The 18,920-nt window shown below is 43.0% G+C and overlaps 1 protein-coding gene across 9 annotated transcripts in view; it reads left to right on the top strand.

Moving 5' to 3' along the window:
* The window catches only part of EPS8 (EGFR pathway substrate 8, signaling adaptor), a 790,402-nt gene that overhangs the window by 547,397 nt on the left and 224,085 nt on the right, over positions 1-18,920 (top strand). For 8 of the 9 annotated variants that reach the window (XM_069228470.1, XM_069228462.1, XM_069228469.1 and 5 more), the window contains 2 exons: positions 11,665-11,747; positions 12,179-12,315. In XM_069228470.1, the coding sequence (XP_069084571.1) occupies positions 11,665-11,747; positions 12,179-12,315 (220 nt within the window). The remainder of the gene's footprint in view (positions 1-11,664; positions 11,748-12,178; positions 12,316-18,920) is intronic. The other variant, XM_069228468.1, reaches the window with a different exon arrangement.

Here is an 18,920-nt window from a genome sequence, read left to right as displayed (position 1 = left end):
CAGTCAGAATCCATAGGAGAATAGATTTTTGCTTTGCCTACTGTAATTGCGAACTATAGATTTTTATGAGTGTATGCCTGGTGGTTGCCTTGTAAGAAGGTTTTAGCTACTACAGGAGGCCTCGATTGGTTATGATGAGATGCCAATGATAATAGCTACAAGCCTGATTGGTTCACTATGAAATACCCTTTCAGATGCCATAGGTCTGATCTGTTTATTATGAAAGAAATATGATAAATGCAGTATGCCTGACATATTGATTTTGAAAAGCATATGTTAGTCATTAAGTACAGGAAGGTATTGTAAACATCAGAAAAATACTGCCATTACACACGTAACTCAAATCATTTGGCTATTTAATGTATAGCTCAAACAGTTAATCAAGCAATTGCAATTTCCTCAAAACAAATAAAAAAATGGTCAAGAACATTATTATTGCACAATTCATTTCTCTCTGTCATAAATCATTCCCCAATATTATTCAAGTTATACATTGAGCCAAAACTCCGGGCACCATCTCAGAAAAGGGGATACATACAAAAAGTAGTCAAAAATAAAGGTGCAGCAGACCCAATACATCCCAAGTCGGCAATTTTAAATACACTGCAACAGCTCAATATTCATTCATGAAATCAAATCTAGTGCTGATCCCTTTAACACTTTGTGCCCTAGTGAGCATTTAGATGCACTAAAAACCTACTTTCATTCATTCAAAACATGAACATATCAATCTGACAATCTAGCCCAAGTGGGCATGTTCCTTACTTTCACATGCACCTTTGCAGCCCTTCACAATGCCCCTTTATAATTACTTCATTTTGCTGTTATCATTGAAAAATATTTCTAGCTACGAAGCAAGTCAACCAATTAGTACACATAAAAAAAACAAAAGGTGGCAGCCGTGCTTGAACTTTAAAACAATGATATATTGCAATTCCTCTGCAAGATGGACACCTGCTGCACATCAGGTTTCCTTACTGCAAGCACATGAACCTCACCGTTTTCTTTTTTGTATGTATTGCACATATTTTGTTGAGTTTTTTTGTGGTTTGTTTGTGACAGTGTGTGTGAAAGCTTGTCACTTCTATTTCATCTGACCTGCGCGAAATGCTAGGTTCAGTAAGGCACTGGCATCTTTAGTACATGCACTAAAGCAGAGTTCAAAGAGGGAAGGAAACGGTGTTAATAAAACTTAGTTAATGATATCATGCTTCAGTGGTACCAGCTCTTTCTTGTAAAGAACATCAAATAATTTCTTCCAGAAAGTGACTTCAGAACTGTTGTACTCAGTTCTGGATGGTGGTAATGCCGTACACCATGTCTGTGAGACTCTACGCTGGGACCCTTTAGTGGAATCTTCGCAGCATGTGTCTTCCAGGGCCTGACTAAATTGCCAGCCTGAACCTCCTTCAAAACCATCAGCATCTTTTTGCAAAGTCATCACAGTCAGCATCTCCCACAAAAGAAGCTCCTTTTGAATCAATATTTCAACTGTTTTTTTAAAAAAATTGTCCCCTTTGTAAGAATGTATCAACCTGGACATACCATCTTACATTCTGCAGTTCTGTTGACTCCTCACATGTTTGGAAGATACACATTAGTTTTTGCAAACTCCAAGCTACACAAAGCATGACGATAGCTAGCAACTCTTGGCTGTGCATCAGCAAATTGAAACTGATCCCCCATAATTCTAGGACTTTTAATTGCCATACACCAATACATCTGGCCTTGTAATGCGCCATTGTCTTACATCCATCAATTTGCATATTCAACATTACTTGATCCCACAGCTATCCACTGTATCGAAAACTAAGATTTCCCAATTGTAATCTTATCACGTTGTTCTAGGTCATGGATGGTATAATCTCCAGATGCACAGAATCAAACACACTTTCATTCTGGGTGGATGGGGATTATACCCCCTATGATGTATAACAATAATGTGATGTGATTAAGGGCCGTGGGACAAGAGGGTCTGCCTAGTGGTCAGCACAGAAAGCTGTAAACTCTATCCAGCAGAGTACCATGATAACCAATTTTGTACCAGTTTGAATCTAGACTACCTTCATGTCAAGCCGGTCAATGTTTCAGCACTCTCATACCAGAATTTGGAAATTGACAGAGTTTCCTGATAAGCCTACAAGGTACTATAACTACTTCTAAAATTAGGCCACTCACCTTTAGATAGGTACACCAAGGCTTAGAGCCCACCACTGGCATTGCATGGCTAAAATGACTGATCTTTTAAACCTAATTATGATGTCTAAAACAAAGAACCTGTATTCCATGATTAAAACAGAGTAATTATAACAATGGCTCTAGGATCTTCAGTTTCCCTCGTACTCAAATTTCCCAAAATATAGACTGACCCATGGAAAGTCACTGTTTATGGTTTTTGGTTCATCACCGATGGAATTCAGTCAATGGCACTTAAAGCTTTGTTTGAGGGCAAAGTGTGCTTCATGTATTACATTCTGTGTCAATGGTACCAGACACAAGTTCCTAATGACATTACTTCGCTTAAGTGTCAATAATCCGTTATTTTGCTATAAATTGCTGTAGAAATTATGACTTGGTCTCCTACGTTTTTTCCCTTGCTTTCGACTGATTTTTGTAGGCATTCCGTGTCACAATGCATTTCTCTGTAAACATAGTTACACTCAGTTGGCTTATTTAACTTTTCAGTGAGGCCATGGGTAAAGTGTCACAAAAAATGCACCAATGGTGTTAAAGTTCGCTGTTGTGTGGGCTGCAGTGTATTTTCACAATAACAACATGTGTGACTGAACGATTTTGCTCCATAAACACCATTGAGTCCTGAGTTGCTGCAGTTTAAAAAACTTGCTGTAACAGATGGAAGAGGAAAGTTCTCTGGTACATAAAAAGCCTGATTCCCTTAAATTAGCTGTCATCCTTAAGTCTTCCCTTTCAGCTTACACCTACTGCTTAATTTATAAACATTGGATAACTAAATATTTTTAAAAATATGCCCGTACAGTGATTAGCTGCTGACTGAAACAATATACCAATTTCAGAAGGCGGAAAGACTGTTTTGATGCAAACACTAAAACCTTTGGCTGATATGAGCCATTTGGTAGTGGCCAGCAACAGGTAGAATCACATCCGAATGATGAAATCAGGTTCATCCAGAGGGGTCTCCCATGCATTCATCTGTACCCAACCCAGAGGGAGCTGTTGCCAAATCAGCACAAAAGGTTGGTTCTTATTTCCATTTGGCTGGATCTAGGAGGGTGCTCAGATCTCCTGAGAGTGGACCCTGTGTTTCTCTATTCCTCTGTCCCTCCTTGTTCGCCCTACTGTGTGTGCCTGCTGCAGTAAACACTGACAAGCTTTAGAGAGTGACTGAGGTGGCTGTGGACTTAAAAAACCAGGGGCAAATGTCTCATGCCCCTTACGCTTTGCCTGGGGAGATGCACTGTAAGAAAAATAGCCAGTCTGCTTTGAAGACTGTGAAAAAGTAATGCTATCTTAACCTTTGTTGTCTGCCTTGCCTGAACTGTGATTTGGTTTGCAGTAAATTAACCCCCACAGTATTTGCCATAACTAGTGGTAAAAGAGGGAAGGTGGATCCTTCTAAAGAAGGTTACCTGGGGACTTGAAATCCAATCTGCGGGGTTTACTGGCAGTAGTTGACTTTTCTAGAGTCCCTATAGAGCTGAAGTTTCAGATAGTTTGATTCAATCTCTTATTTGGTGTTGAACCAAATAATGTTTCTTACATGGCGTGCCCAACACCCTTCACCAAGAGGACATGGCGACTGTTTGAAATTGAGTATCTACTTGGCAGAGGTATGCACCCTATTCAAGTAGGGACCACAATCGTAGTAAGGGTAAGTCAGATACACACTTTAAATTAACTTGTACTCACTCTCTGGTAGCTTGGCACGGAGCAGGCAGACTTAAGAGACAATGTGTAAAGTATATGTGAAACACACTAACAAAATGAAAACACCACAAAAAGACTCCACACAGGTTTAGAAAAATAAAGAACATTGTTCTGAGTAAAACACAATGAAAATGACAAACATCGAATCAGTAGATGTTGAGATATATGAATTTTAAAGAATAAAATAAAAAGTGCATAGAAGTCAACAGTGCTGAAAGGTTGTTTGAGGTCACGCTAACCAGGCTAAATCCAAAGTTCAGGCTGACCGCGATGGAAGGCAGCCCAGCTACAGTGCTCGTGCAGAGCCTGCTGAAAGAGTACCTTGGATGGAGAAAGCGCTGGTGTCGAAGACACGCTTTGTCAGTTTTGATCCATGCAGTCGGGTAAATGTGCCGCTGGTGAGCCACATAGAGATGCCTTCTGATTGGCACAGCGGCGAACCTCGCAGTTGCGTCGCTCATTGTTGACGAATTGGCATAGAGGGGCACTACGTTGGTTTTGCGTGGTGCAGCTGCCTCGATGCGTTGATTTGCAGAGAAACAGCTGCAAAACTCACTTACGAGGTCCAGTTCTGGATTGGCACATCGGGCAACAACAGAGGACTCCCAAATGGTCACAGAATTCCGCAGCAGAAACAGGGTTGTAGCAAGTCTTTGATGGCCCTGAGACTGCAGAAATAGGAGGCAAGCCCACAAGCAATTGTAGTCACTCTGGTTCAAGTGAGATGGGTCCAGTCCTTGTCCTCAGCAGGGCAGAGATCCGCAGGCAACAGAGGCAGCTCTGAAAAGCAGTGTAGCAGTTTCTTCAGAACAGTCAGTCAAGCAGAGTGGCAATCCTTGTAGCACAGCAGCCCTTACTCCAGGCAGAATTCTTCAAAGGTCCAGTAGTGATCTGTCTTTGTAGGGTCAGAGCCCAGTACTTATACCCAAATGTGCCATGGAAGTGGGGGTGAATTCAAAGCAGCTCCTTGAAGTGCACAGGTCCCCCTTTCATCCCAGCCCTGGCTCCAGACTATCAATAGGGGTTAATCAGCCCCAAAGCAGAGCTATCCGAATGCAGGTACATTTTCTGTCACACCCACCTTTCCTGTGTTTGTGGCTGTGTAGAAGAAATGCACAAAGTGTAGCTGTCACCCACCCTAGACATGTATTGGGGACAGGCTGCAAGGCACACAGAGCAGTAAGACCAGAGAAATGCCCACTTTCTAAAAGTGGCATTTATAAAATAGTAATGTTAACTCCAACTTTACCAGCAAAGAGGATTTCTCATTACCATTCCACAGAAATGTTATATGACAAAGTTACTTCTTTCTTACTCGAAATTACAGCTTAAAAGTGTATTAAGGAATTCCCAATGCTGGCCTGTGAGAGGATCAGGCCTCACAGTAAAGAAAAACAACATTGGGAGTTTTTCACTACTAGGACATGAATTACTTAAAGGTACACGTCCTTCCTTTTACTTACATAGCATCCTGCCCTGTGGGCTACCAAGGGCCTACATTAGGGATGACTCATAGTTAATGAAAAAAAAAAAAGGAGTTTAAGGCATGGCAAGGGATTTTAAATGCCAAGTCGAAGTGGTAGTGAAACTGCACACACAGGCTCTGCAATGGCAGGTCTGAGACATGGTTAATGGCTACAGAAGTGGGTGGCACAATCATTGCTTCAGGCCCACTAGTAGCATTTAATTTACAGGCCCTAGGTATATGGTATATGTTAGAAATGGGGTCTTTGGTTGACAGTCAGGTTACCCCCTGTTCAAGCAAGGACCCTCACTCTAGTTAGGATAAAAGAGAATCACCCTCAGCTAACCCCTGCTTACCCCCTTGGTAGCTTGGCAGAGCAGTAGGCTTAACCTCAGAGTGCTGGGCGTAAAGTATTTGTACCAACACACACAGTAACTTAATGAAAACACTACAAAATGACACAACACCAGTTTAGAAAAATAGGAAATATTTATCTAGACAAAACAAGACCAAAACGACAAAAATCCAACATACACAAGTCAAGTTATGATTTTTAAAAGGTTTAAAATAAAAAGAGTCTTTAGGTAGTTGTAACAACACACTAGCGCTGCTAGCGTGTAAATGTACCTGGTTTGCGTCAAAAATAACCCCGCACGGGCGGTGTGCGTCGAAAGTAACCCTGCACGGCTGTGTGCGTCGAAAACAACTCGGCACGGCGGTGCGCGTTGAAAAAGCCAGCCACACGACGATCCGAAAGTCCCGCGGCGCAGGGTGCGATCTCTCAGCCTCCGTCAGCGATGCTGCGCGTCGTTTCTCCTGCTCCGGGCGTCGGTTTCTCGGTCGCGTTTCCTGCGGCGTCGTTTCTCAGCTGCGGAACCGGCGTCGCGTCGTTTTCTCAGCCGCGATCGGATTCGCGTCGATCTTTTCTCCGCACGGCGCTCGGTGCGTGTATTTTTGTCCTTAGGCTGCCAGCCTCTCCTTTCAGGGTCCCAGGAACTGGAAGGGCACCACAGAGCAGAGTAGGGGTCTCTCCAGAGACTCCAGGTGCTGGCGGGAAGAAGTCTTTGCTATCCCTGAGACTTCAACAACAGGAGGCAAGCTCTACATCAAGCCCTTGGAGATTTCTTCTTCAAGATGGAAGGCACACAAAGTCCAGTCTTTGCCCTCTTACTCAGGCAGAAGCAGCACTGCAGGAAAGCTCCACAAAGCACAGTCACAGGCAGGGCAGCACTTGTTCCTCAGCGATCAGCTCTTCTCCAGGCAGAGGTTCCTCTTGATTCCAGAAGTGTTTCTAAAGTTTGTAAGTTTGGGTGCCCTTCTTATACCCATTTTAGTCTTTGAAGTCACCTTCCTTCAAAGGGGACTCACACCTTCTTGTGAAATCCTGCCTTGCCCAGGCAAGGCCTCAGACACACACCAGGGGGCTGGAGACAGCATTGTCAGAGGCAGGCACAGTCCTTTCAGATGAGAGTGACCACTCCACCCCTCCCTCCTAGCAGAGATGGCTAATCAGGAATGCAGATCACACCCCAGCTCCCTTTGTGTCACTGTCTGGTGTGAGGTGAAAAACAACCCAACTGTCAACTGACCCAGACAGGGAATCCACAAACAAGGCAGAGTCACAGAATGGTTTAAGCAAGAAAATGCTCACTTTCTAAAAGTGGCATTTCCAAACTCACAATCTCAAAATCAACTTTACTAAAAGATGCATTTTTAAATTGTGAGTTCAGGGATCCCAAACTCCACCTGTCCATCTCTTCTCTAGGGGAATCTACACTTTAATCATATTTAAAGGTAGCCCCCATATTATCCTATGAGAGAGAGACAGACCTTGCAACAGTGAAAACGAAATTGGCAGTATTTCACTGTCAGGACATATAAACCACATTACTATATGTCCTACCTTATCCATACACTGCACCCTGCCCTTGGGGCTACCTAGGGCATACCTTAGGGGTGCCTTACATGTAAGGAAAGGGAAGGTTTAGGCCTGGCAAGTGGGTACACTTGCCAAGTCGACTTTACAGTGTAAAAATACACACACAGACACTGCAGTGGCAGGTCTGAGACATGATTACAGAGCTACTTATGTGGGTGGCACAACCAGTGCTGCAGGCCCACTAGTAGCATTTGATTTACAGGCCCTGGCACCTCTAGTGCCCCTTACTAGGGACTTACTGGTAAATCAAATATGCCAATCATGGATAAACCACTTACATACAATTTAAACAGGAGAGCATATGCACTTTAGCACTGGTTAGCAGTGGTAAAGTGCTCAGAGTTGAAAAGCCAACAGCAACATGTCAGAAAAATATAGGAGGCAGGAGGCAAAAAAGTCCGGGGATGACCCTGCAAAAGCAAAAGTCCAACAGTATACTACTGTACAAGGGACTTATAAGTAAATTAAGTATGCCAGTTGTGTATAAACCAATGTTACCATGTTTAGCACATCCACTTTAGCACCGGTCAACAGTGGTAAAGTGCTCAGAGTCCTAAAGCCAACAAAAAGATACAGCAAAAATGTGAGGCAAACAGACAAAAAGATTTGGGGAAGACCACCCTAAGGCTGACAGGTTTAACAGAGACATTATCAGTTCAGGCCGAATTACAGTTTTTTAACAGTGCTAGAAGAGTATCTCAGTGCTTCTATTTATTGTTCTTCTCACTGTGTGCTAAAACACCTGTGAGTTGTAGCTTGCCACTTAACACATTGGAGCTAAGAAAAGTACTGCTCTGGACATTGCCATTTGGAGTCATGTTACTATGCAAATTCAGGTCTCAATGCTTGTGTATATATGATGTATACAAATGAGAGCAGTCATAGCACATCATGGGACCACTTGTATTGTGTTAGATATCCCTCCATCTGACCATATGGTTTAATACTTAGAGAGCTGTGTAACAGAAAACTGTAAGAAATTGGGATACTGGGTAAGTGGGGTGAAACCCTACTGAAGCTGCAACCACAATCCTTTTTAGGGTGAAGTCACAAGCAAACCCCAAATTAACTTGTGCTTAACCCTCTGGTAGCTTAGCACAAAAGCAGTCAGGCTTAACTTAGAGGCAGTATGTCAAGTACTTATGCAGCATTTCAAGCAGTAATAAAGTGAATACATAATACATGGAAAATCCCACATCAATGTAGAAAAATTGAGAAAAATCTAATAAATAATATAAGACCAAAACAACAAAACCCAATCTCTAGAACCAGAGAGATAACATTTTAAAGATGTAAGTTTAAATACAGCCAAAAAGCACAAAGTGCCAGCCGAGAGTATCGGGTCACGCTGGACTGGGACAAAGTCACAAATTCAGGCCAACCGCAATGGAGTGCGGGCAGGTTACAGGAACCCATTTCAGCCAGCTAAACAAGAGTACCTTAAAATTTGGTTGCGGATTGATTCGGGGTCCTACATTGACGATGCATCATGCAGTGGTGATTTCTAGGAGCTATGAAGCTGTGATGCCAGGTCTTGTATCATTGTCGAGGATGCAGTTTATAAGAAGCTGCAGGGCTTACTCGGCAGAGTCCTTCGTCATCATCGAGGATGCCGTTGACAAGGGGCTTGAAATGTAAAGGCCTGCATTGAGGATGCATCATGCAGCTGTGGTTCCAGAAAGGCTGCGTACAGCGATATGAAGTCCTACATTGGAGACAAACCACAGAACGGTCCCTGTGCAGAGTTTGGTGAGTCTGTGTCTTGTGGAGACGCAATGTGTTGCACAGGGTGGAACACCTTACCCTTCATCCCAGACAGTTGTCATTGCTGCCTCAGTTCAGGAAGGACCTCAAGACCTGGCTCTTCAACTGATCTCTGAGGACACACTTCTCAGCGCCTTGAGACCCTATGGATGAATAGTGCACTTTAAAAACATGATTGATGGATTGATGCTGAGTTTCTTGTGGTCGATGCATTTCGTTGTGGCTTTGATGCATCTTTTGTGCTGTGAACACAGGTGGGGTTGGTGGAGCACCTTCAGGCCCACTTCCAAGGGTCCAGGATTAGAGTGGAACCACTTGGAAAGGAAGGACTCACAGCTGGCACAGTCCAGGTGCTGGGTAGATGATGGAGGAAGCCTGTTCTGTCTCTGATTCTTCTGATTGGGAGGCTAGTCAACTGGCCTTAGGAATCACTATGGTGGTCCTGGGTTAAAGTAGCAGGTCCAGTTCTTTACTCAGGCAGCAGGGCAACAGAGTGGTGGTCATTCTTGCATGGCAGTCCTTCTTCTGAGTCTTCCGCATTTCCAGACGTGTACTAAAGGGACGGAGACTGAGGTCCAATAGAAATGCCCTGGTGCCCACTTTGAAATAGGAGACGCTTCTATAGTTTTCCACCCGCATAAAGGGCTTAGAATTTCCTGCCTGCCTGCCATGGCCCCAGCTTGTCTGTGATCCCAATAGACTAGTGGCAAACCCCTTTGTGTGAGTGCTCAGGCAGGGCCTTTGTGATGTTCATGGGTGGTAGGCGATGACTCCTCCCTCTTATCTCAGAGTGGGCCATACTGCAAACACCTAGCTTCCCTTTGTCTCACTGTGTTGGAGCAGTACATAAAGTACAACTGCCAACTACACCTAGTCAAGTGATTAGGATACAGATGGCATGCACCAAATGGTTGGAACAAGAAAATGCCAATTTACTAACAGTAGCATTTTCAAAATTGGGATTAAAAATTCAACTTCACCATTAAAGCAGGCTTTTAAAAACAATTCTTGGACGCCAAACTCAGCTGTCTACCTGCTCCCAGTTGGAAGTTATCACTTATTACATGTAATAAGGTAATCTAATGTTATCCTATGGAAAAGGTAGGGCTTATAGTAGTGAATAATGAATTTAGTAGTTTTCCATTATCAGGACATGTAAAAGTAGAAGTCTACATTTTTAATTACACTGCCCTCTGAGCTGTTCAGGGCCTATCCTAGCAGTGACTTATGTATTATAAAGGATTGGGCCTGGCAAAAGGTTTACTTAGCCTGGTCGAAATGGGAGTTTACAACTGCACAACCAGGTTGCAATGGCAGGCCTGAGACATGTTTGCAGGGCTGCTTACGTGGGTAGCACAATAATTTGTAGGCCCTGGGTACATGTAGAACCGCTTTACTAGTGACTTATAAGTAAATTTACTATGCCAATTGGTTGTAGGCTCATACTACCATGTTTAAATGAGGTCACAAGCACTTTAGCACTGGTTAGCAGTGTTAAGGTAGGTACACAGAGCCATACGCCCAACAGAAACAAGATAGATCAGCAAAACATTTAGGGGGCAGACCACCCTAAGGCTGACAGATCTAACAAAGTGATCCTCAAGCCCTGACTGACCTCCTGTGATTATTAGGTAATCAGGTCAAGTACAAAAATAGAGCCACATAAATCTCTTTAAAATATAGCAGTACAAGGGGGAATGACTCCAAAAACGAGGTTATGTGTGGAAGCAAGCCAAGAGCAAGAGGAAAAAAGGGAGTGTGAACAATAAATCAGAGGAGGCAGTACATTACAGTAAAAGTTGCAGTAAAATAGGTCATAGGGGAAATGAGCATGCTAATTAGCTCTCTCTTTCCGACAAGATCCTACATAGGCGAAAGGGAGGACAGGGAGGTTCATGGCTCTAGTCACCACAGAGGGACGTGAAGAGCTCGGATGGGTTAAACCAGACCTGGGTCTTCAGACCTTTGGTTTGAGAGAGATCTTTCATAGATTTCCTTCAGGCTTCTATCTTTGTTTTCCCAAAATTCTTTGTGGGCAGACCGTTAGGAGAGCCAAGAAAGTACTAGTCCAGCATGAAAGAGTGATGTGCTGTCTGTGGTTAGTGTAGGGACTCCTACCTTCTAGAACTTTCCACCTCAATTTTTAATTCCCTGTACAGGAAAGAACATTTGGAAAGACCAGGAGCAACAGAAATAATTATCCTCATGGTGAATTAACCACGGACTAGAGTGGAAGGACTTTGAGGACTTGTACTTCTTGGACATTTGTTGGACTCCGTCTCCAGAACTAGTTGTACTAGTTCCCTGCATCTGTTTCTGGGCCAGAAGAGAGACTTACCAGGGACCCTGAAAGGAGGAGGTCCCACTGGATGTCTGGCATATTAATCGATTTTTGTACAGTAATTCATGTAATCCAGTTTGTGTGCAGTGGTAAATTAATTTATATATTTTGCCTATGCATTCAGTATAAATTAGAACACTAGAAAATATTTTGAAATATATTTATTATAGTAACATATGTATATATTATAATAATGTAGCCACTTTACTTGCTAATAAATTCCCATTGGTCTCTTTTCTGTTTATGCAGGCAAACTTTATCCAGCAAGATATAGAAAGTGCAATTAATGACTCAAAAAGTGGAAAACCGAAAAAAAGACCTGATGCACTCAGGCAAGTTAATCTTATTCCAAATTTATGATTTCACAATTGGAAAATATTTTTTCCTGTTCTGTCGTATGTCCCAATTATCCCAAAAATATCTGTTGGCAATGGTGCCTCACTCAACTATCTCTTTCTTTGCTGTAAGACTTTAAAGCTTCTCTTTTCAGGCAATAGGCATATGATACAACGTTGTGTTTTAAGTTTTGCACACTTCACAGACCCTTAGGAGAGAGACTCTTTGATCTGCAATGTCTACTGTTGCAAAAAAGTCTAGAAAGGCTAGTTAAGAAAACCTCCGCCAGCAGTGCCTTATAATGTGAATTCCTCACCTTAATATGTGAATAGTTTCTCCTTTTTGTGTCTGGGCCGAGTGGTGGTGCTGTTGAAGTTAAACAGTGGTTTAACGATAAACTTTGTAACCAACCTATTGTTTGTTTTAGGATGATTATGAAAACTGATAATGCCATCCCCCCTCACCCGAAAGCACCTGCACCTGTTCCTCCAGGTACTAATACTCAAGTAGATGTTAGAAGTCGTGTGGCAGCCTGGTCAGCTTGGGCAAGTGACCAAGGAGACTGTAAGTGTTTGTATCTTTGTTTAATTACGTTAGATTAGGAATGCTGAAATATATTTTACTTTGGAGATGTGTCCCATGGTCTTAAACAAAAAACAATTGTCCTTTTAAAACTTACATCCTAATGCTTAATTTTGTGTTCTATAACTAGTGTTTGTGAGTATACGTGATATATATATATATATATATATATAACATGTAAAGGTTCCAGTAAAAATACAAATGCAATTCAGAAATAGATACCAGTATGTAGGTGCAATTTTCTGGACCAACACTTTGGTTCTGTAATTTCAGTTGCCCCGTCAGACATTCTAAGCAAATGACACATTTTTATTCAAGGACAAATAGCGACAGAAGAATGTGGCTCATGCTCTAAAATAATTATGTATTTTATTAGGCCATTGACCTTCAAACTTAAAATATATGGTATATCATATGGACCTGTTTAATAACAAACCGAATAAAACCAAAACTGCTTACGCATAACAAAATGTTTTCCATGTGTTCTTATTGATCTATTGAGGCTCTAGTCAGACCCTAGTCTTGAGTTAACTGATTCTTGCCAAGAACTTAAATGGTGTTCACAATGATGTTCTACATACCTCCATCCTAAAATAAGAGTGGATTGATGCCACATTTACATTTAGGCTTTTCAGAATAGACATTTGCATTGCCAAGGATAGGATGCTCGAAGGAGCCACAGACTCTGTAACCACAGAGGGAGGACACCATTTGATTGAACCCCCCCTAGGCTTTTGTTTTCCATTTGACCTTCACTGATGTGGGCTTCAGAAGAACGATACACATCATGTCTTCCTCAAAACTGGCATACCTGCTTGGCCAAAATACAGAACCCTACCAATGATTTAGAAAATGCCAAAAGTTACTTTTGAATTGGCTGTTGCAGGAACTGTCATTTGTTGGTTTAAACATAATCTTGGTGTACACTAAAAGTGATCAAAATGTCCTCTGAGGTCACATTGATACACAAGGAGCTAGCTAGCTTTGTTACACTATCCCCTGGATTTTACTGAGAAAATACTGAATGTTCAGTTGGTCAGGGTGGACAGTTGACCTTGCTGTGGACAAGGGATTTTTCCCGGAGGCAGACCGCAATGGATTTGGAAGATAGCTTACACAAGAATAATACCAGACTATTGGATCTCAGAGAAAACAGCAAAGGAGAATGTGATCCGTGTCATTCTCTGTGCTTAATATTGAGTTCATCAACACCTTTCAGTTATATTGGGCTCATTGCATACCTCTTTGTATAGCTCAACTCAGCTATGCTCTGTTCTAAAAATGTGCCTCTACTTAGACATCAATATACCCGGATCATTCCTCACACTGTATAAGAGAAGAATGGAGTGTTTGTCCTTTATATTTCAGCCAACATTTCCTATGACCTAGACATTAAACGTTTGAGATTTCTTGCACTATGGCCTGGGTCAAAGTAATGGGATTACCTTTTTAAGCCTGCTGTCATGATTATCACAATGTGTAAGGAAATGCCTCCTTGGCATGGTTACCCCCTAACCTTTTACCTTTGCTGATGCTAAGTTATGATTTGAAAGTGTGCTGGAACCCTGCTAACCAGGCCCCAGCACCAGTGTTCTTTCCTTAAACTGTACCTTTGTCTCCACAATTGGCACAACCCTGGCAGTCAGGTAAGTCCCTTGTAACTGGTACCCCTGGTACCAAGGGCCCTGATGCCAGGGAAGGTCTCTAAGGGCTGCAGCATGTCATATGCCACCCTGGGGACCCCTCACACAGCACATGCACACTGCCTCACAGCTTCTGTGTGCTGGTGGGGAGAAAATGGCACTCCCCTCAGAGTGCCATGCCACCCTCACACTGCCTGTGGCATAGGTAAATCACCCCCTCTAGCAGGCCTTACAGCCCTAAGGCAGAGTGCACTATACCACAGGTGAGGGCATATGTGCATGAGCACTATGCCCCTACAGTGTCTAAGCAAAACCTTAGACATTGTAAGTGCCGGGTAACCATAAGAGTATATAGTCTGGGAGTTTGTCAAACACAAACTCCACAGTTCCATAATGGCTACACTGAAAACTGGGTTTGGTATCAAACTTCTCGGCACAATAAATGCACACTGATGCCAGTGTGCAATTTATTGTAACATACACACATACACACATCTTAGAGATGCCCCCTTAATACCAATCCGACTTCTAGTGTAGGCTGACCAGTTTCTGCCACCCTGCCACACACCAGACATGTTGCTGGCCACATGGGGAGAGTCCCTTTGTCACTCTGTGGCCAGGAACAAAGCCTGTACTGGGTGGAGGTGCTTCTCACCTCCCCCTGCAGGAACTGTAACACCTGGGGGTGAGCCTCAAAGTCTCACCCATTTTGTTACAGCGCCTCAGGGCATCCCAGCTAGTGGAGATGCCTGCCCCCTCCGGCCACTGCCCCCACTTTTGGCGGCAAGGCTGGAGGAGATAATGAGAAATCCCCCATCTTAAGTTTGGAGGATTCCCCAAGTAGGATTAGGGATGTGCCCCCCTCCCCACAGGGAGGAGACACAAAGAGGGTGTAGCCACCCTCAAGGACAGTAGCCATTGGGTACTGCCCTCCAAGACCTAAACACACCCCTAAATTCAGTATTTAGGGGCTCCCCAGATCCCAGGAAATCAGATTCCTGCAACCTGAAGAAACAAGAAGGACTGCTGACCTACAAGCCTGCAGAGAAGGAGGAAGACCACAACTGCTTTGTCCCCAGCCCTACCGGCCTGTCTCCAACTTCGAAAACCTGCTCCAACGACGCATCAGACAGGGACCAGGGACCTCTGAAGCCTCAGAGGACTGCCCTGGACTAAAGGACCAAGAAACTCCTGTGAACAGCGGCCCTGTTCAAAACCAGCTACTACTTTGCAACAAAGAAGCAACTTTCAAAGACTGCACGTTTCCTGCTGGAAGCGTGAGACTTCACACTCTGCACCCGACGCCCCCAGCTCGAGATCCAGAGAGCAAACACCTTAGGGAGGACTCCCAGGCAACTGCGAGCATGTGAGTAACCAGAGACAACCCCCCTGAGCCCCCAAAGCGATGCCTGCAGAGAGAATCCAGAGGCTCCCCCTGACCACGACTGCCTGTAACAAGGGACCCGACGCCTGGAACCAACACTGCACCCACAGCCCCCAGGACCTGAAGGAACCTAACTTCAATGCAGGAGTGACAACCAGGTGACCCTCTGCCTAGCCCAGGTGGTGGCTGTCCCGAGAAGCCCCTCCCTGTACCTGCCTGCACCGCTAGAGTGACCCCGGCCCCTCCATTGTTTCCTACCTAAAACCCGACGCCAACTTTGCACACTGCACGCAACCGCCCCTGTGCCACTGAGGGTGTGTTTTGTGTGCCTACTTGTGTCCCCCCCCAGTGCTCTACAAAACCCCCCTGGTCTGCCCCCGAGGACGCAGGTACTTACCTGCTGGCAGACTGGAACCGGAGAACTCCTGTTCTCCATAGGCACCTATGTGTTTTGGGCACCTCTTTGACCTCTGCACCAGACCGGCTCTGAGCTGCTGGTGTGGTAACTTTGGGGTTGCCTTGAACCCCCAACGGTGGGCTGCCTATGCCTCAGAACTGAGACTTGTAAGTGTTTTACTTACCTCCTAATCTAACCTTTACTTACCTCCCCCAGGAACTGTTCATTTTTGCAGTGTCCACTTTGAAAATAGCTTATTGACATTTTTACAAAGACTGTATATGATATTGCTTTTATTCAAAGTTACTAAAGTATCTATGAGAAGTACCTTACATTTAAAGTGTTTACTGTAAATCTTGAACCTGTGGTGCTTAAAATGAACTAAGAAAATATATTTTTCTATATAAAAACCTATTGGCCTGGAGTAAGTCTTTGAGTGTGTGTTCCTCATTTATTGCCTGTGTGTGTACAACAAATGCTTAAAACTACCCTCTGATAAGCCTACTGCTGGACCACACTACCCCACAGGAGAGAATTAGAATTATCAGATTTTGCCACTATCTTACCTCTAAGGAGAACCCTTGGACTCTGTGCACACTGTTTCTTACTTTGAAATAGTATAAACAGAGCCAACTTCCTACACAATGGAAGACAGGACAACTGAAAATGCTAATTTGCATGTTCTGGAAGACTTTCTTTACTCACATGAGCCTATCTAAAGGAAAGTAACTGTTGAAAGCCTGGAAGACAAGCAAGCATAAATTAGATGGTTGCGCACCTAGCACTACTACCAACATGAAAGGCCACCAACAAAAAAGGTGGTCAGTGGGTTAGTCAGACCAGATAATAGAAACTTCGGTGACAAATTATTTTTCCACTGTAGCTTGCCCTCTCAGCTGTGGGACATGCTGACACTCATTCTGCAAAATTCTTTATGCAATCTTTTATTGTTTCTGTTCCCATTAAGAACTATGGTGTTAACCAGGATACCTATTTTTTTTTTTGTGTTTGATCAGTGTTCCACTACTGTACTGATTGCTGCTTGTAATGGATCTCTGTGCACAGGACTGTTACTTTATATTTAAGTGCTAATTCCAGTCACTATATTGCACAGCTTGTATCATTAGCCAGCACCCTATTTCCTCTTTGTCCCACACTTGTTTGCATTTTTACTACCCTATCATTTTACTGGGCTAGAAATGATCTTTGTACGGGTTGTTGAACCTGACTGCTAAAAGGGGCAGCCCAGGAGTTGGAGAAGCCCTGACATGCAATATTGCCGCAAACCAAAATACCTGTCCTGCAGCACAGAACAGTTCTGTTATAGGCTCCTTTCTCTCATGTCTAACCAAAATAACAAACCTCTGGCTATTTTGTCCATAAACATCATTGGTACTTTTACTACACCAAGAGGAACAGAAGCCTGCATAATCTTGGTCATAAAAATAGTAATATAGCACTCGTACAAGGAACACATTTCTCTGCATTGTAATCGCAGGAATATGAAAAGGATCTGGTGGAATTTAAAATTACTAGTAGTTATTCATAGGCAACACAGAGCTTCACAAGTCCACTTACTGCAGTTCATAGACGTGTGGCGTAATAATGTTTCCAGAGAAGTATTTAAGCTATCTTTTCACAAATATATGACCCTTTCATGTTTTTCATTCTCATCTATTAAATGTAAATCCTGTCTAGTTGTCATTGTTCTAATAAGTAGGATTTGTGTGATCTGAAACTCAGTAAAGGAGAATCTGTGGCATGTGAACTAATATCTGTTGATTGACTCAATAATTCTGATTGAAGCATATGAGAGGGTATGCAGCCTCTTACCCCTTCAGGGTCAATAAGTACATATCATGATATTCTTCCTTCAAATCTAGTTTACCTGTGTGTTGGGTTCAAATAAAGGTGACTAATTAATATATATATATATATATATATATATATATATATATATATATATATATATAATATCTCCAATAGGTGTTTCTTTGTTGCATTATGTCTTTAGATCTGTGGAATTGTTTCCCTTCTCCCATTTTCTTTGTTGTCATGTTACCAATATCAAATGTTTGAATCTGAACACCTATGTTTTTATTATTACATTATTTGGGTCTGCCATGTGTCTTGTGTTCACAATGCTTTATTACCTGTATTGGTACATACATCAAAACAGGACTGTTACGTTCATTGAGCACAAGCTGGTGCTCATTTTCCTTACCTTTGCATACTCTAATTATACAGTGTTAATGCTATCATTGCAAATGTGCTTGGTGTTTGATTGCCTTGAAAACTATTGTTTTTTTTTCTCAAATAAAGAAATATTACATATGAAAAACTTCACATAAAGCAGGTGGTTTCCCCGTACATGTGGTCTGAAGCCTTCTTGCAATTTTCAGATTTCTCTGATATCTGGATCAGAAACACACCCACTTGGGGGGGTCTGAGTGTTATTTTAGGAATGAGCCTTTTTTTGCTAGAATGGGGTTGAATAAGCACCTCCAAATAGGCAGGCATGCCGAGATCAGACTGTCTTGCACCCCGGTAGCACCCACTAATATGATAATTAACCCAGAAAGCTTTGATATAGTTTACAGGTAATCGAGCTAAGAACCTTGCTCTCAGAACAGTAGATGGTACTTCCTCGTCACACCCTCTGAGTAGCTAGCTTGGCCAATGCATTAGGGAGATCAGGGGTAAGTGAGCATTTAAAGTAAAGAGGAGGTGTGAGCCAACTTGGAACTGAATGGAATGTAGTGTTCAACCTTTGTAACCCAAGCCAAATATTTCAAGATTTATACCAAGTCACACTGTAGTGCAAGTGGTAAAGAACAATTCAGAGAAAGTCTACAATGGGTAGGATGAAGATATGATTATTTCAGCAGTAGATTTCCTCTACAGGAATGGTGTCTTGCCACACTTGACCAAGAACTGCTCTCATTTGCCCCAGTGTCTTTTGTGGATGAAGTGTGCCTTCCAGTGGTGGGTTAGACAGTTTTATCATCTTATTGGCTGGTGTGCCTGCTGGGAACTGTTGTCTGCTTGCTGTTGGAGCTGTACAGACCAGGAAACATGAAGTGAAATATTTGTGGAATCCAGGAGAAAGCCAGTAGGGCTGCAAAGTTAAACTCATTGAAGCCTAGTTGCTGCCCATCCAGAG

This window comes from Pleurodeles waltl, chromosome 4_1, assembly GCF_031143425.1.
Source record: "Pleurodeles waltl isolate 20211129_DDA chromosome 4_1, aPleWal1.hap1.20221129, whole genome shotgun sequence".
NCBI classification, from domain to species: Eukaryota; Metazoa; Chordata; class Amphibia; order Caudata; family Salamandridae; genus Pleurodeles; species Pleurodeles waltl.
Note: the sequence above shows the minus strand (reverse complement) of the source record. Positions and strands in the feature narration are given on the sequence as shown.